At 38.3% G+C, this 19,789-nt stretch overlaps 1 protein-coding gene across 2 annotated transcripts in view; it reads left to right on the top strand.

Moving 5' to 3' along the window:
* GCC2 (GRIP and coiled-coil domain containing 2) overlaps positions 1-15,576 on the top strand; it is a 53,754-nt gene extending 38,178 nt beyond the window's left edge. For both annotated transcript variants that reach the window (XR_011426225.1, XM_023618459.2), the window contains exons 21-23: positions 209-348; positions 2,390-2,591; positions 13,902-15,576. Coding sequence is in view for 1 of the 2 variants with exons in the window: in XM_023618459.2 (XP_023474227.1) it covers positions 209-348; positions 2,390-2,591; positions 13,902-13,972 (413 nt within the window). In the remaining variant the exon portion in view is untranslated. The remainder of the gene's footprint in view (positions 1-208; positions 349-2,389; positions 2,592-13,901) is intronic.
* Positions 15,577-19,789: the final 4,213 nt, after the last annotated feature.

Genomic DNA, 19,789 nt, shown 5'->3' with positions numbered 1-19,789 from the left:
TCATAGATCTCGTATTCAGTTAGATTGTAATTGAGACAGATTCTGTCTTATTTGTGTTACATTCAACATGTAACCTTTTACTTGAGAAGAGAATGGACCTGTATAATGTTGCAGAGTGAAATATCTATACTTAGACACTTTTCTTATTTACAATCTTCATCCGTAAACTCTGATTTTGAAAATTAATTATTGGAACAACATCTTGCAGAGCCTCCTTTATGGCATGCTGAATTTACCAAAGAAGAATTGGTTCAGAAGCTCAGTTCCACTACAAAAAGTGCCGATCACTTAAATGGACTGCTTCGGGAAACAGAAGCAACCAATGCAATCCTCATGGAGCAAATTAAGGTAAGGTCAAAAAACTGCCACCAGGAAAATACCCGGCACCAATTCGATTTTGTTGATCCTCTACACAACACACACACACCCTCCAAAGGTTTTTTATTGTTGTTTGTAATGGGTTTTTTTTTAACATTTTATTTATTTATTTTTCCTCCTTCTCCCCAAATCCCCCCAGCACGTAGTTGTATATTTTTAGTTGTGGGTCCTTCTAGTTATGGCATATGGGACACCGCCTCAGGGTGGCCTGATGAGTGCTGCCATGTCCATGCCCAGGATCCAAACTGGTAAAACTCTGGGCCGCCAAAGCAGAGGGCGTGAGCTTAACCACTTGGCCATGGGGCCAGCCCTGCCCCCTAAGTTTAAAAATTCACACATCAGGCACATCCATAACATTTTGATTTTTTACGATATAACGTTTCTGAAATTGAGAAATATTAATTGCTTTTATGTGTTGTGTGAAGACTGTTTTCATTCCTACTTTTTCTAAGAAACTATAATAGACTTAGAAATTAGACTGACGTTCACAAGTCATTGTTCTACACATGCTTAAATAAAACTTAAATAAATATGGATCCTTAAATTCTAAAGATAAACCATGGGACACTTCTAATTCAAATCATTCAGCTGATATTTATGGCACTAACCCACTTATCACAGATTGTAGGTGGAGATGGCAAAGTGTCACAGGAAGTTTTCCCTATTCAAATTCCACACTGGAAACTTGTAGGAAAAAGGCAGATTGTAGAGCAGTTGAGGATTGTACAAGTGAGATATTTCCACTCTGGCTTGCTGATGAGTGACCTCTCTAAACGTAGTCATACTACATACTGAGCAGTCCTCGTGAGCCCGGCCCAGGGCTCCATGTGTATTACCGTGATTAACCCTCGTCCCTGGGGGAGAGAACAATTGAAACTGATAAATGGTGGAGCAGAATCCAAGTTCCTGTCTCTCTGAAAAGCACCTGCTTCTACCCTATGCCATGCCCCCCCAGGTAGATTGTCCTACTTCTGTGCAGGCCACCACCTGTCCTTGTCAGATTAATTTTTTAATGCTGAGTTATCCCATTATTTACAGTAAATTGTGTATATCATGACATCCCACCTCTAAATATTTTAGTAAACATCTCTATAAAATAACATTTTCCCTCATAGTCAAAATATTATCACATCTAACAAATCATCAATTAGCCCAATAAACCTAAGTGACTACTCAAATGTTGTATTTCCGTAAGCTTACATTCTCACATGATTTCTTAGACCTCATCATCGCTTTTTTAAATGACTGCTAACTTTCCTGGACTAACCTAAAATGATAAAATATGACAATGTTTTTTTTTTTTGTTTCAACCCAGAAATCTTCCTCAAAGACTAACATTCTGCCATCTTTTTCATGTCATCTGGTCCCCATTTTCTGGTAGTATTTTAGATTGTCTTACATTCCCGAATTTTCACTCTCTCCTGGACTCGACTTTTCTTTTGGTTACGTCCTGTTCATCATGTAAACATAATTCCACCGGACATGTCAACAGCCTAGGGGTCTAGGCACAAGGCAGGGAGGAGATCAGTGGTGGATGCTGAAGTTTCCTTCAGCCCGTGCTTTCAAACGCTAGCTCACCCTCCTCACAGCGTGTCTGTATCCCAGAGCCCTGAGCCCACTGCTTCACTTTCTGTAGAGAGTAGAAGGTGGAGGGAGCATCATGCTGTCAACCTTTGTAGCCTTTCATCAGTCCTCATTTTCAGCCCCAGTTTCCGTGATACTCTGTCCTTCCGAGGCTGGGGCTTCTTGCTGCTTCTGTGGGTGCGTCATTGTCTTCTCTTGTCAGTGGTCCTTGGGAAGATGCTGGATGCGTCACTTCTACTTCATCTGCTTCCTGACTTCTAGGGGTTTCTTGCTGTTTTCATCTACTTTTTTCTCCTTTCCTAGTCTCTCCTTTATTGTCATTTTTGGGGCATTTCAGGAATAAGAGGAGAAAAGTGCAAGTGTTAAGTCTGCCAGGTTTAACCAGAAGCTCCTACAACCCATTTTCAACTCATTTCTCTTACACCAGCTTCTCAAAAGTGAAATAAGAAGATTGGAAAGAAATCAGGAACGAGAGAAGTCTGTAGCTAACCTGGAGTACTTGAAGAATGTCCTGCTACAGTTCATTTTCCTGAAACCAGGGAGTGAGAGAGAGCGGCTGCTTCCTGTTATAGACAGAATGTTGCAGCTCAGTCCTGAAGAAAAGGGGAAACTTGCTGCGATTGCTCAAGGTGGGTGAAGGAAAGTCTTACAGCTTTAGTTGTATAGCTTACATTAAATGTTGACCTCGTGGCTGAGAGTTTGTCTTTGTGTGTGTTTACAATCTTTTTTATGACACTATGACTTTAAATTGTAACTTTAAAATTTTGTTCATTTGGAAGATTTCTATCATAATGTGTAACTCGTGACTAGATTTGAAAAGCTGACTTTTTAACATTCTGAGGCAACTACAGTACATTTATATAATTTTAACATGCAGCAAAATACAATACAATGTTGAGTTTGATCTTCCAGTTCTTTGAAAATTGGATTTGTAATCCTAGCGTTGAATTCTGTCAAAGAGTGTGGGGTTTTTTTATATCATACTTTTTTAACATGTGTTGGCTTGTTCTCTCCTACTTTCCCCCTTTGCACCTCTTCCAACCCAAATAGTCTAGAGACAACAGAGTCATATGGCTTAATGCTTGGTCCAGCTCATATCCAGCAGTCTATTTTTCCAGACATCCGCAGCTATAAAGCTGTCCTATATTTGGAGCTTAGATTTTCATGTCAAATAGGTTTAATGCTGTGATTTCATAAACTCCTTTAAGTGATTCACATACAGCTGCTGTAGTTACCTGATTCAAACTGCATCTTAAGGATCATGGTTTCATTTTTGTTTTAGTTTTAAAACATTTTTAAGCATACAGAGAGAATACTGTAATGTCCCTTGTAGCTGTCACCCATCTAACAATTTTTCAACTCATAGTCTTTTTTTGGCAGGGGTAGAGATTTTAAAGCAAATTGCATGCATCATATGATTTCCACAGTAAATAATTCAGTATGTATTGGACTCCTCTTTCATCCACATCCAGCTCATGTTCGTTGTTCCTGGGTTATCACAAATGTCTTTTTACAGTATCCCAGATAGGACTCACACATTGCATTTGGTTTATGTTCCTTAAGCTTTGTTTTATTTTTGTTGTCTATAGCAATTCCATGTTCCTTTTTGTAATATGTCATTTATTAGTTAAAGAAACTGGTTATTTGTACTATAGAAGTTATATTCTGGATCTGGCACTTCGACAACGTTTAACTTGTTCTAATATTGCCTATAAATAGGAAGTTAGATCTCTGATTAGATCCAGGTGCAATCGGGTGGGATGGGAGACAAAAATACCTTATAGGTAGTATTGTGTACTTTCTAAGACATCATAAGAATGTCTAGTTGTCTCACTTGTGATTAATTTACCTCATCATGTTGGTGTTCTTTAACATGATGCTCTATCCCCAATACTAACTAAACTGATAGATCTAGAGAGTGGTCCTCAAAGTTGAGGGGGTATCAGAATTATCTAGCGCAATTATTGAAACTCAAATTGCCAGACCCCACCCCAGTTCTGATTCAGTAGATTTAGGGTAGGACCCAAGAGTTTGCATTTTTAACAAGTTCCCAAGTGATGCTAATGCTCTGGGGACCTGGTCTGGTGACCATACCTTGAGAACACCTGATCTAGAGAATTGATATGATTCACATTTAATTCTTTTTTTTTGCAGAAATACTTCATAAGTAGTGCTGATAGTTTCTTTGAACTAACACTACATCTTCCCAGTGATGATGGAGAAATGTTCTTGACACAGATAGTAATCTCAGTTCTGCTAATTGTAGGGTACATTACCTTAGCCACAATAACATTTTTGTCACAAGATCAAAAATAATACATTATGTACATTTTTAGTAATATAGTTATGCTAAATTGTAAACTTTTATATATTACTTTTTATTTGTTCTACTAAAGGTAAAACTATTTTTTTTATTATAAAATTAACCAAGACTTTATGGGTTTCGTTTTTCTTTTTTTCCTTTTTTATTGTGGTAACATTGGTTTATAACATTATATAAATTTCAGGTGTACATAGTTATTTATTTTGATTTCTGTGTAGATTACATTATGTTCACCACCCAAAGACTAATTACACTCCATTGCCACACACATGTGCCTAATCACACCTTTCCTCCTCCTCCTCTTTCCCCCTCTTCCCCTTGGGTAACTACCAATGCAATCTCTGTTTCTCTGTAATTGTCGTTGTTTTATCTTCTACCTGTGAGTGAGATCATATGGTACTTGACTTTCTCCCTCTAACTTATTTCACTTAGCATAATACTCTCAAGGTCCATCCATTTTGTCACAAATGGCTGGATTTCTTCATTTCTTAGGGCTGAGTAGTAGTCCATTGTGTATATATATCACATCTTTATCCATTTGTCCTTTGAACCTAGGTTGCTTCCAAGTCTTGACTATTGTGAATAATGCTGCAGTGAACATAGGGGTGCATGTATCTTTACACATTCGTGTTTTCATGTTCGTTGGATAAACACCAAGCAGTGGAATAGCTGGATCATATGGTAGATCTATTCTTAATTTTTTGAGGAATCTCCATACTGTTTTCCATAGTGGCTGCAGCAGTTTGCACTCTCACCAGCAGTATGTGAGGGTTCCCTCCTCTCCACAGCCTCTCCAACACTTGTTGTTTCCTGTCTTGTTAATTATGGCTCTTCTGACAGAAGTGAGGTGATATCTCATTGTAGTTTTGATTTGCGTTTCTCTGATAATTACTGATGTTGAACATCTTTTGATGTGCCTGTTGGTTGTCTGTGGCCAACAGAAAAGGATGATTAGGCACATGTGTGTGGTGATGGATTCTAGTCTTTGGGTAGTGAACATGATGTAATCTACACAGAAATCTTCTTGGGAGAAATCTCTGTTCAGGTCTTTTGCCCACTTTTCAATTGGGTTGTTAGTTTTTTTGTTGTTGAGATATATGAGTTCTTTGTATATTTTGGGTATTAACCCCTTGTCAGATACATGGTTTGCAAATATCTTCTGCCAACTTTTAGGTTGTCTTTTCATCTTACTGATGGTTTCCTTTGCTGTGCAGAAGCTTTTTAGTTTGATGTAGTCCCATTTTTTAAATTTTTTCTCTTGCCTAGTCACACATGGTGCTTGAAAATATGCTGCTAAGACCAATGTTGAAGAGCATACTGCCTATGTTTTCTTCTAGAAGTTTAATGGTTTAAGGCCTTACATTCAAGTCTTTAATGCATTTTGAGTTAATTTGTGTGTATGGAGTGAGATAATGGTCTACTTTCACTCTTTGGCACGTGGCTGACCAGTTTTCCCAACACCATTTATTAAAGAGACTTTCCTTTCTCCATTGTATGTTCTTGGCTCCCTTGTTGAAAATTAACTATCCATAGAAGTGCTGGTTTATTTCTGGGCTCTCAATTCTATTCCATTGATCTGTGTGTCTGTGTCTGTGCCAGTACCATGCCGTTTTGGTTACTATAGCTTTGTAGTATATTTTGAAATCAGGGAGTGTGAAACCTCCAGCTTTGTTCTTTTTTCTCAGGATTCCTTTGGAAATTTGAGGTCTTTTGTTGTTCCATATAAATTTTAGGATTCTTTCTTGTATTTCTGTGGAAAATGTTGCAACTTTGATAGAGATTGTATTGAATATTTAGATTGCTTTAGGAAGTATGGACATTTTAACTATGTTAATTCTTCCAGTCCAAGAGCACAGAATATCTTTCCATTTGTTTCTTTCAACAATGTTTTATCATTTTTGGTATACAGATCTTTCACCTCTCTGGTTAAATTTATTTCTAGGTATTTTATTATTTTTGTTGCAATTATAAATGAGATTGTATTCTTAATTTCTCTTTCTGCTACTTCATTGTTAGTGTATAGAAACGCAACTGATTTTTGTATGTTGATTTTGTATCCTGTAACTTGACCATATTCATTTGTTATTTCTAAAAGTTTTTGGGTGATTATTTTGGGTTTTCTATCTGTAAAATCATGTCATCTGCAAGTAGTGACAGTTTCACTTCTTCCTTTCCAATTTGGATCCCTTTTGTTTCTTTTTCTTGCCTGATTGCTCCGGCTAGGACTTCCAATACTATGTTAAATAAGTGTAGTGAAAGTGGGCATCCTTGTCTGGTTCCTGTTCTTAGAGGGATAGCTTTTTTTTCTGCATTGAGAATGATATTAGCTGTGGGTTAGTCATATATGGCCTTTATTATGTGGAAGTATTTTCCTTCTGTACCCACTTTATTCCAAGTTTTTATCATGAATGGATTTTGGATCTTGTCAGATGCTTTCTCTGCATCTGTTGAGATGATCATGTGATTTTTGTTTGTCATTTTGTTAATGTGATGTATCACATTGATTTGTGGATGTTGAACCATCCCTGCATCCCTGCAATAAGTCCCACTTGATCATGGTGTATGATCTTTTTAATATATTGTTGTATTCGATTGGTAGTATTTTGTTGAGGATTTTTACATCAGTGTTCATCAGTGATATTGTCTTGTAATTTTCTTTTTTCGTGTTGTCTTGTCTGGTTTTGGTATCAGGGTAATGTTGGCTTCATAGAATGAGGTAGGAAGCTTCCCCTTCTCTTCAATTTTTTGGAAGTGTTTGAGAAGGTAGAAGGAAGAGTTTGGTAGAATTCACCAGGGAAGCCATCTGGTCCTGGACTTTTATTTTTGGATAAGTTTTTGATTACTGTTTCGATCTCCTTACTGGTGATTGAACTATTCAAATTCTCCATTTCTTCTTGATTCAGTTTTAGAATGTTGAATGGTTCAAGGAATTTATCCATTTCTTCTAGATTATCCAATTTGTTGGCTTATAGCTTTTCATAGTATTCTGTTGTAATCTTTTGTATTTCTGAGGTGTCTGTTGTAATTTCTCCACTTTCATTTCTGATTTTATTTATTTGAGCCTTCTCTCTTTTTGTCTTGGGTGAGTCTAGCTAAAGATTTGTCAATTTTATTTATCTTTTCAAAGAGCCAGCTCTTGGTTTCATTGATTTTTTTCTATTTTTTTTTTTTTTAGTCTCTATTTCATTTATTTCTGCTCTGATTTTTATTATTTCCTTCCTTCTATTGATTTTGGGCTTTGTTTCTTATTCTTTTTCCAGTTCCTCTAGGTGCACTGTTAGGTTGTTTATTTGGGATTTTTCTTGTTTGTTGAGGTAGGTCTGAATTGCTATAGACTCCCCTCTTAGAACTGCTTTTGCTGTATCCCATAGATTTTGGCATGTTGTATTTTCATTTTCATGTCTCCAAGTAATTTTTTATTTCTTCTTTAATTTCTTGATTGACCCAATCATTGTTCAGTAGCATTTTGTTTAATCTCTATGTATTTGTGACTTTTCTGATTTTCTTCCTGTAATTGATTTCTAGTTTCATACCCTTGTGGTCGGAAAAGATGCTTGGTGTTATTTCAGTCTTCTGAAATTTATTGAGACTTGTTTTGTGGCCTAATATGTGATTAGTCCTGAAGAATGTTCCATGTGCATTTGAAAAGAATGTGTATTCTGCAGTTTGGGGATGGAATGTTCTATGTATGTCTACTAAGTCCATCTGATCCAATGTGTCCTTTAAGGCCAGTGTTTCCTTATTGAGCTTCTGTTTGGATGATCTATCCATTGGTGTAAGTGGAGTGTTAAAGTCCCCTACTGTTATTGTGTTGCTGTCTATTTCTCCTCTTATGTCTGTTAATAATTGCTTTATATATTAGGTGCTCCTATGTTGGGTGCATAGATATTTACAAGTGTTATATTTTCTTGTTGGATTGTTCCCTTTATCATTATTTAGTGCACTTCTTTGTCTCTTGTTACAGTTTTTGTTTTAAAGTCTATTTTGTATGATAGAAGTATTGATACCCCAGCGTTCTTTTCATTGCCATTTGCATGGAGTATCATTTTCCATCCCCTCACTTTCAGTTTGTGAGTGTCTTTAGGTCTGAAGTGTGTGTGTTGTATGCAGCATATATATGCATCTTGGTTTTTTTATCCAGTTGACCACCCTATGCTTTTTGATTGGAACATTTAGTCCATTGACATTTAAAGTAGCTATTGATAAATATGTAATTATTGTCATTTTGTTACCTTTTTTCTGGGTGTTTTAGTAGTAGTTCTCTGTCCCTTTCTTCTTCTCTTGCTCTCTTTCCTTGTCATTTGGTGGCTTTTTTTAGTATTATGTTTGGGTTCCTTTCTCTTAATTATTTGTGTATTTATTATAAGTTTCTGATGTGTGATTACCATGAGGTGCATATGTAATAATCTATGTTTATAGCAATATATATTGAGTTTATGGTCTCTTTAGTTTGACCTCTTGCTAAAACCTCTGCTCTTTTGCTCCCCTCCTCCCATATTTTATGCTTTTGATATCATATCTAACCTGTTATTTTGTGTGTGTGTATCCATTACCTTCTTATCATGGAAATAGGTAGTTTTAGTACTTTTGACCTCCAATTATCTTCTTAGGTGGTTGATCTGCTACCTTTACTGTATTTTTGCCTTTACCAATGATTTTATTGCCTTTTTGTGTGTGTGTGATAATTTTCTGATTCCTATTGCTGGTCTTCTCTTTCCCACTTAAATAAGTCCCTTTAGCATTTCCTGTAAAACTTGGTTCTTGGCAATAAACTCCTTTAATTTTTGCTTATCTGGGAAACTCTTTATCTCTCCTTCCATTCTGAATTGTAACCTTGCCGGATAGAGTATTCTTGGTGTTAGGTTTTTTCCTTTCAGCACTTTAAATATGTTGTGCCTCTCCTTTCTAGCCTGTAATTTTTCTACTGAGAAGTCAGCTGATACCCTTATCAGGTTTCCTTTATATGTCATTTGTTGCCTTTCTCTTGCGGCTTTTAGGATTCTTTCTCCTCAATTTTGGACATTTTAATTATAATTTGTCTTGGTGTGGGCTTCTTTGGGCTTGTCTTATTTGGTGCTCTCTGTGCTTCCTGTACTTGGATGTTTGTTTCCTTCCTTAGGTTAGAAAGTTTTCAGCTGTTATTTCTTCAAATACATTCTCTACCCCTTTGTCTTTCTGTTCTCTTTCTGGGACACCTATAATACAAATGTTAGTGTGCTTGATACTGTCCCAGATTTCCCTTAGATTGTTCTCATTCTTGTTAATTCTTTTTTCACTTATCTGTTCAGCTTGGGTGATTTCCTCTAGTCTTGTCCAGCTCGCTAATCCATTCTTCTGTATAATCTACTCTGCTATTGCCTCTCTAGTGAATTTTTCATTTCAAGTATCGTATTCTTTATTTCTGATTGGTTGTTTTTTATATTTTCCAATTCTTGTTGATGTTCTCACTGTGTTCATCTAATCTTCTCCCAAGATCAATGAGCATCCTTACGACTTTTTGCTTGAACTCTTTGTCAGTTAGATTGTTTATTTCTGCTTCATTTAGTTCTTTTTCTGGTGTTTTGTGCTGTTCTCTTACTTGGAACATATTCCTTTGCCTCCTCATTTTGCTGCTTTCTCTGTGCTTATATCTGTGTATTAGGTGGTTCAGCTGTGTCTCCTGATCTTGGAGAAGTTGCTTTATGTAGAGTGTGCTTCCCTCTTGTCACCATTCCAAATGTTCCAGGAGTGACCCCTGTGTGGGCTCTGTGTGTCCTTCTGTGGCAACAGAGCTGCTCTTGCTGCAGCTGCACAGGAAGGCTAGTCTGTCTCCCTGGCCGGCTGGTTGTAATGCTCAGTTGCATGTGGCTGTTCTGGACCCTTCAGTCACTTTGTTGGGTTTGGGGAGCCCCAGCACAGTTGGCTATAAGGTCTAATAGCACACTCCTGCTACAGTTTTTCTGTTAAGTGAGTAGGCCCCCAGTATGGCTGGTTGCTGGGCTCAGGGGCTTACAATTGCTGTAGGCCTCTGGCCTACAAGGCTGTTGTCAGCTCTCTCATGATTGAGTGGGGCTGGCCCCAGACACAGGAGCACCCAATTGTTTCAGGCTTTGGAATGCAGGGCTGATCCCCTATGTGGCTGTTTGTGGAGCATAGGTCTTCCGCAGCTGACAAGCCTCACAGCCCACAGGTCAACACACATTTTCAACACAGTCCTGGCCCACGCACACATCCCGGGCCCCCTGAAGCAGAGCCAGTCACTCCTCTGCAGAGGCCCACCCACACTCTCCCCCAACTCCAGCACTCCTCATGCACACCCTGCCCCACAGAGGCAGAGCTACTTGCCTGCCTGCACAGGATTGAGGCACCCAGTCTCTGCAGGCCAAAAAATTGCCCAAGGGCTTTCTGTTGGGTGGGGCCAGTCCCTCGTGTGGGCTACCTGTCCTGGCTGAGCTGGATTAAATCAGCACTCTGTCGGGCAGACCCCTGGGCTAACAGGCCAGGGGAAGAACTCCACTGGCTTCTGCCAGCATCTATGTCAGCATGTCTGTACTAGGTCACAATAATGACTGCCGCTAATGTCTTAGTCCCTGGAAAGGTCTCACCTCTCACTGAGATGCACCCAGAGCCTACCTGTGAGTCTCTTTTCATCCAAGGACTGTGCACCTGTCTTTCTGGTGATCTTAGGTTGCTCTCTGAGACAAGTGAATTTTTGCATGGGCCATTTAAGAGTGGTTTTTTCCACTTATGTCCGATAGTTTTTCTGGCGGTATGCCCCGTTGTTGTTAGTAGCCAGCAAAGCCAGATATTATGAGATCCGTCTTAGTTGTGCTGAGTCAAGGACGCTTGTGGCAGCCACACTCCCCTGCTCAGGTCCCCCACTCCTCCAGGGGAGGCTGAATACCTTAGGATTGTTCCCGGCCAGCTGTGAAGCTCCATGGCTTGCAAAGGTGGCTTTTTTCTCTCAAGACAAGAATTTCTGCTTCTTTTGCCTAAGGCAGGACTGTCCTTTGTTGCAGAGCTTCTTTTTATCCAGTTTTCACTTCTCCATCAGGGGTAATTGTTCCAAAAATAGTTGTAACCTGGTTGTGTTGATTGGAGGAGGTGAGTTCAGAGTCTGCCTACACTGCCATCTTGACACCAACCTCTGTATTTTTAAATTAAAGCATAATTTTCAGTTGAGCAATGATATGATCTCCAAATATTTAGCATATCTAATAGTCCTCTTTTAAAATTCCAGCATGTTTTGGTTTTTGTTTGTTTGATTTTGTTTTTTTTAAGATTGGCCCTGAGCTAACATCTGCTGCCAGTCTTCTTATTTTTTTTCCTTCTTCTCCCCAAAGCCCCCTCAGTACATAGTTGTATATCCTAGTTGTAGGTCCTTCTGGTTGTGCTATGTGGGATGCCACCTCCGCATGGCTTGATGAGCAGTGCCATGTCTGCGCCCAGGATCCAAACCAGCAAAACCCTGGGCCACCGAAGCAGAGCATACGAACTTAACCACTTGGCCACAGGGCTGGTCCTCAGCATGTTTAACGTAATGTAGATGTTACCAACACTCAGGTGGCTCCTACAAACTGAAGGTCCATTGATTAAAAGATCTCAAAGAGACTAATGTAAGGGTCCCAGTAACACAGATGTCATTGATCATTCCACAGAGGATATATATAGATGTTCATTAGAAACCTAGAACTCTAAAACATGCTTTTGCTAAGTCCTATAATCGTGTAGAAAAACCCCACTTATTAAACGTAAACTAGTTTAACTTTTTTTTTTTTTTTTTTTTTTGCTGAGGAAGAGTCTCCCTGACCTAATATCTCTTGCTACTCTTCTTTTTGCTTGAGGAAGGTTCGCCCTGAGCTAACATCTGTGCCAGTCTTCTTCTGTTTCGTATGTGGGTAGCCTCCACAGCATGGCCGCCAGTGAGGACTGTAGGTCTGTGCCCGGGAACCAAACCCAGGCTGCCAAAGTGGAGCATGCTGAACTTAACCACTAGGCTACAGGGCCAGCCCCCCTAGTTTACCTTTTAAAAGTTACTCACTTCTTGTCTCTTATCTGTGTAAGCAAACAAAAGAAAACATATAAAAACTAAATTAAAAATAGTTATTGTCTGGCCCCAGATAGAGGTAGGGCTTAAGAGAGAATGATTAAACTGGAAGACATGTCAGAAGGAATTACTCAGAGTTCAGCATGGAGAAACAAAAGAACGAAAAAACAAAAGAGTGGGTAGTAGACATAGAGGATAGAATGAAGACTTTTAACATATGTTTAATAATTACAGTTCCTTAAGGAGAGGAGAGAAAAGAATGAGATAGAGACAATATTTGAAGAGAATGGCTGAAAATTTTCCAGAACTCTGAAAGATGTCCATCCACAGCTTTGAAGATCTCAGTAAAATTTGAAGTAGGATAAATAGAAGGAAGTGTCTTTTATTCACACCTGATAACACGGGTGTCTGGAAGGGTAGACACTAAATTCAATGATGTTTACTTCTGGGGAAAGCAGGAATGAGGGAAAGGACATGTAATGGAAAGAGGTGTTCACTTTTCTTTAAGGTTGTAAAACTTTCAAATCATATATATTGACATACAAATCATATCAAGAAGAAAACAGTAAAGGAGACCTTTTCTGAAATTTTCTTGGAAGCCCAGAATTTTTCTGGAGTTAAGACAGGATTTATTTGTGTTGATCATTAAAAAGGAAAAGAGAAACTGGAACACTCAGTATACAATGATACAACCACCTTGGAAAAGTTTGGCATTTTTTATGCAGTTAAACATCCTCACTGTAACAAAGAGAAATGAAAACCTATGTTCACCAAAAAAACTGCACGAATCTCGGTGGGATACTAAAAATCACTGAATTAGGCACTTGAGAAGGGTGAATTTTATGGGATGTGAATCACTTCTCAATAAATTTTTTTTTGATTAAAAACCTGTGCACAATTGTTTATAGCAGCTTTATTTTAAATTGCTAAAAACTAGCAATAACTCAGATATCCTTCACTGGCGAATGAATGAACAAACTGGAACAGCCACACAGTGGAATACAACTCAGCAATAAAAGGCATCAGCTGCTGGTGCCCACAGCACGTGGGTGACTCTCCCATGCATTGTGCTGAGTGGAAGACCAGCCTCGAAAGACTACGTAGATGTGATTCTGTTTATATGACTTGAAAAGGCAACACTATAAGGGCAAAAGCAGACGAGTGGTTGCAAAGGAGTGGGGAAGGGGCTGGCTTAGAAAGGATGTGAGAGAACTTTGAGGTGGTGGAAATGTGTCGTACCTTAGGTGGTACTACACCTGGAAAGGATGAATTTTACTCTAAGTAAATTATACCTCAATTAAACCTGATTTTTAAGTAATTAAACAGCTGTTTTTGGTTTATTTGGTCTAGTTTTGAGGTTTACCATAAATCTATTGGTTTTAGATTCTAAGTTAAGTTATGTAAAGGCTTCTGTTTTAAAAGAATGTAAAAAATTCCCCTTGTTGTCAAAAATCCTTAGTTGTGCTGGCGACTTTTATTTTGGAATTGTTTGATAGAGAAAGACAATTACTGAAAGTTCAAGAACGGATTCATAGCATCCAAGTATGGTGTGAGAAATTAACACTTCTTGTCTTTTTTAATTCCCCAAAGGTGAGGAAGAAAATGCTTCTCGTTCCTCTGGATGGGCCTCCTATCTGCATAGTTGGTCTGGACTTCGATAGACTGGTGGAAAAACATTATTTATTAACCAAATAGAATCCATTTGGCAAAAAAGCTTCACATATATTGCTCTCATTCCTTTGTCAAAAAATATGTGTGCATATATTCACATCTACATATATTTGTACAATATCTACGTCAGATATATTTTAAAGTCTCAGCGTGAAGTACAAGTACGACAGCCAGAGTGTTGGTCCCAGTCCCCGGCGCTGATCTGGGGCCTCCAAGCGTGCTGCCAGGGGGAGCGCCAGGGAGGACCCTCAGGACCCGCCTGTCTCTGGGCAGTACTGTGAATTTTGAAGTTAAACTAAATTTTGGTACCCTACCAAGTGGAATTTAGGCTTTTAAAATAATGTTAGAAGACTGTTTATTGCAGAGTCAAACTTGCAGATCGATTGTTATTAGTTATAAATTGTTAAAGAAAATTTGTTAATGAGACTATGAAGGAAAATGCTTTCTTGGTAATGTTGGCATGTTTATTAAGGGACTTTAAAGTAAATATGTTACAGTTGATTATGAGACTAAGTTAAAATACAATTTAGTTAGATATTTAAAATGAACTGTTCTTTTTTCCCTGAAGTATATTATCTCAAAACTCATTATGTTGTCAGAAGGCCTGGTACTGGCTGGCATTACACTGAGTATTGAATAGCTGGGACCCCACATTCCCTTGGGGTGCCTTCATGGTGTCTCCCCAGGCTCGTTATGGATCAACTACTTCTAAGCTATGAGTCTGTTTTGAGAATTCTCTCCATCTCCCCAAATAAGAATTTATCAAAACATCGACTATATTACTCAGCATTGTATCTAGGTGTGAAACTGGTGCTTCCGTGTTTGAGCAGATAATGTCGTTCCATACACTTTCCATCGGGGGGCATCTTAGAAAGATGCCTGAGAGACCAGAGCCACGTTCTCACAGTCCTTGTGAGTAAGTCTGGGGGTGATATTCCTTTGATGCCTCTGAGTATATTTTATTGACTAGATCAAAATTGTGTTCTTAAATCATAAATTTGAGAGTTCTATTTTTAATATTTCTTTGTTAAAAAAATGGCTGCACAGTATGTTCTATGAAGTTCTCTTAAGCCTTCTAATTTATACTCTCATTTGAAGTCTCAGCTGGTGAACTGACTTTGTACTTTGGTGACTCAGAACACGGTTTCCAATTTAACTGAAATTTGCTGCTGACATGTTGAGTTTGTTCTTTAAAGAATATCTCATTTATCTGTCTTTGCTCCTGTTTTAGAAGAACAGACCTAACTAGTGAATGTATTAATGGAAATGCATCTATTTCAGAGCTGACTTTAAAAGTTTAGTTTTTTTACTTTATAAACTGTGAAGATGAGTATGCCAGCAGCATACAGGCTACCTACAATAGTATTTAAATACATTTCGTTTTCTCTTTAAGTCCAAGCCTTTTTGAAGTCTGTACAAACTTGGTTTGAAATGTAATGTCTACCTATGAATGTAATAACAAAAATGCCTTTTTGCATGATAAAAAATTATTACTTTGATTACAAAAGGAATATTCTTTCATGGTTTCAGCAATGAGAGGAAATGTAATAATTATTTTAATATTTCTATTAAATTTGTTTAACTGTGTATTATATTTTTATGCATCATCTTTTTCTGTTAGACACTGTTTGGGGTTTTAAATTAGTTTATGACTTTGAATTGCAAATTCCTTTACTACTGTCTTTAGGCCTCCAGGATGTAGAATATCAGTTTCTTGAGAGAACATAGCTTGACTTTTGGTCTGTGATGGTATATAGACTGTGGTACCTGCCATGCCTGACCTCCACCTTCCAACTAAATCTGGAAACCACGCTCAGCCTTTCATTGGGCACCGCTCAAGTTCCAGCCTCCCCTGTGATGTAAGGCGTCTCTTGTATACCGTGAGCTTTACTTATGCTCCAAACCGTGTAAGGTGGAGAATTATATTCGTTTAAACAAATTTTGGCGGAAGTGTAACTGAACTGCTTACCAGCAAAGCCAAGACTTGCTAAAGGCATACAGTGCTTTGTGTTCTTTTTAAACTGCATGTTAGCTGATGATGTATCTGGAGATCCGTAGTAAGGAGGAGTGTGAAGTTACGCATAAAGACAGTTTTGGTATTTGGTGAACGGCACAACACACAAAAAAATACTCATAGTGTATGATTAAATTGGAATGTAGTGGTCACAACTTGTTCCAAGATTGCTCTGTTTTGATCTGATATCTGAAAATCAGCTATTGCTTCAAGATAAATACACACCAAGGAAAACAAACTAATACAACTTTGCAGATGTCTTTGAGCTAATTTTCACCGATGAGTGTTAAAACACATTTGGTTATTCATGTATAAGTTAATATTTAGAAGGAAAGTCTTTTCCACCTGTATTCAGAATGTGATTACATGGGAAAAAATCAAGTTGTGACCTTCAAATTGTTACTTTTCAAAAATAGAAAGGTTCATGTGAATAGAACTGAACATGGTGAGGAAATATGACTTAAGAGGTGAGGAAATAGGATTTCCATTTCAATAATTTAGGTGGCCACCCTGCTTTCCCTTCAAGGATGGATTCACTCTGAGCCCATATAGTGGTTACCTCTCCAGATGTCTACCCAGTATTTAAGACGACAACAATCTCCTCCACCCATGTCTCTCCCTCTCTGGAAACCTTTACCCCACCACATACAAAGAGGCAGGTAGGCCCAACCATAACCAACTGAACCAGATACAGAGCCCTAAACCAAGCCGAATCAATTAGATTTTCTCAGGAATGTGTATTTTGGGCTAAAGAGTCAAGTCAGCATCTTTATGTAACTAGAGTTGTGACATGTAAGCACAGGAGTTCTGGAATGCCCAGAAAGCAGAGAAAGCCCCCCAGTAGAGAGGGCGAGGAAGGCTGAGTTAACAGGCAGGGATAACAGAGACGGGATGAGAATTCCGGGAGCCTTCACTTCTGCTGCTAATCCCTGAGACTGAGGTACAGGGGACTCTCTACTATGTCCTTGCATCCTCCTAGTAAACTTCCTACCTGCTTCTAGACTGACTGCCGGGTGTCTGGCTCACAATATAATGGTCGGAGGATGAACTCTTTACTCAGACCTGGACACGATGGCTAGTTCACTACTGACTGACCCAGGGCACATTCCTAATAGCTCTGAGCGCCCACTTCTCTCTGCAGAGAGATAACAAATTGCTCGCATAATTGTGAGTTACTAAATGACACAATAAAGCCCCAGCACAGAGTTGGCACTCCAGTGTTAATTCCCCGTTTTCAATGTTATCTTTCTACTTTCTCAGCCTGTGTAAGGGTTTACCAGTTTACCACATTTTTTTCTGTTTCTGGTCCTTACTTCAGAGCATGGCACACAGCACTAAATAAATGTACTTAAGGAGTAAGTGATTTAATTAATAAATGAATGTAATGCTTACCTGCATCATGACCTTAATAATAACCTCCTATTGTTTAAAACTTTATACCTGCCCGAAGCTGGGACTAGAATCTAGATTTTGTGAAACAGGATCAGCTTGTTAATGAAAATAAGCAATTAAAAATACAGAATGAACTCTTGAAGTTCAAGTAGCCAAAAAAAATGATGAGAAAGAGGTGAACAAAAAAAGCAGACTACTAAAAAGAGAGACAAAGAGATTCTAATCTAGGAAGCCTAGAATTTAATAGAAGTCTCTGAAAATGAAAGTAGGAAGACATTTGCAAAGAAATCTTACAAGAAAACTTTACACAACTAGAAGACACGAGCTCAAAATAAAGGGTTTATCAAGGATCCAGTATAATGAATGAAAAAGACATATCAATGTAAATTTTTAGAAGAAGAGGCTCCTAAAAAGTTTCCAAAAAGAAAAAAACAAGTGACCTACACAGGAAGGGAAAGGAAATTGCATCAGCCCTCTCAATGGCAACCCTGCATGCACCCCAGAAGACACTGGAGAAATTCCTTCAGAATTCTGAGGGAAAACTCTTTGCAACCTCAAAGTCTATAGGCAACAAACGTCCAATTACATGGGAAAAGAAATACATTTTCAGATCCTTAACAAGTGAAACAAACGTTACTTCCCATGCACCCTTTCTTAGGAACCTACTGAGAGAATGTGCTCCAGAAAGCTGAGGGAGAAAGACAAAAATTAAAAAGGAGCAGCCAAGACAAAGGATTCAACACGGGAGTGCTGAAGAGCAATCCCAGATGATGGCTGTGCCACAGGCCTGGAGGGTGAAGAGGAAGAACTGAGTCTCCAAGAGGGAAAAAAGAAATGAAACTGGTAGAATTTGATGTAGCTAACATGTAAAATTTTATTGCAAGATATTGGAAATGGAAATGTGAACACTGACAAAATGTTTGATATTAAGGAAATATTTTTTGGTTTTGATAATACTGTGTTTATGTTTTAAAAGAATTCTTATCTTTTGAAAACATGCTGAAGTATTTATAGTTGAAATCACTTGATCTAAGTTAATATGGGAGAGGAAATGTGGGCAGGAGTATGAACAAACGAGGATTGATGGTTGTCTTCTGATCTGATGAGCTTTTTCATTTTGTGCGTTCTTTTCCCACACACACTTTAAGCATACATCTTTTCTTTTTACATAATTTGTACATTGTTTTTTAAATGATTATTGAGATATAATTTACATACCATAAAATTCACTTGTTTAAAGTGTACAATTCAATGGTTTTAGTAAGTCACAGAGTTGTGAAACCATCCCCACAGTGTAAGTTAGAAATTTTCATCACCCCAAAAAGGAACTCCCTACCCACTGGAAGTCACTCCCTTGTTAACCCACCCCAACCTTTGGCAACCACTAATTGCTTTCTGTCTAGAGATTGCCTATTCTAGACTTTTCATATACACAGAATCATATATGTGGTCTTTCGTGACTGACTTCTTTCACTTAACATAATGTTTTCAAGGTTATCCACATTGTAGCATGTATCAGTACTTCATCGCTTTTTTTTTTTTTTGAGGAAGATTAGCCCTGAGCTAACTGCTGCCAATCCTCCTCTTTTTGCTGAGGAAGACTGGCCCTGAGCTAACATCTTTGTCTGTCTTCCTCTACTTTATATGTGGGACGCCTACCACAGCATGGCTTGCCAAGCCATACCACGTCCGCACCCGGGATCCGAGCTGGCAAACCCCAGGCCACCGAAGCGGAACATGTGCACTTAACCACTGCGCTGTTCATTGCTTGTGTATAGAAATATAATTGACTTTCTGCATACTACTCTTGTATTCTGCAACCATACTTAACTCTTTATTAGTTCTAGTAGTTATTTGTGTGAGTATGTGGGTTCCATAGGATTTTCTGTATACAAGGTCACGTCATATGCAAATAAAGACAGTTTTATCCCTTCCTTTCCAATCTTGATGCCTTTTATTTATTTTTCTTGCCTAATTGCCCTGGCTAGAACCTCTACTACAATGTTGAACAGAAATGGTGAAAGAGGACATCCTTGTCTTATTTCCAATCTTAGGGGGAAAGCATTCAATCTTTCACCATTAAGTAGAATGTTAGCTGTGAGATTTTCATAAATGCCCTTTATCAAGTTGAGAAAATTTATTTCTATTCCTAGTCTGTTGAATGTTTTTATCATGCAAGAGTGTTGGCTTTGTTGAATAATTTTTCAATGTCTGTTGAGATAATCATGAGGTTTTTGTCCTTTATTCTATTAATATGGTGTATTATTACATTGATTGGTTTTTTGATGTTAGACTAACCGTGCATTCCTCAGAACAAGAGTTGATATCTGGGGCTGGCCCAGTGGCACAACGGTTAAGTTTACACGTTCTGCTTCGGCGGCCCGGGGTTTGCTGGTTCGTA

Source organism: Equus caballus, chromosome 15, assembly GCF_041296265.1.
Source record: "Equus caballus isolate H_3958 breed thoroughbred chromosome 15, TB-T2T, whole genome shotgun sequence".
Lineage (NCBI taxonomy): Eukaryota > Metazoa > Chordata > Mammalia > Perissodactyla > Equidae > Equus > Equus caballus.
Note: the sequence above shows the minus strand (reverse complement) of the source record. Positions and strands in the feature narration are given on the sequence as shown.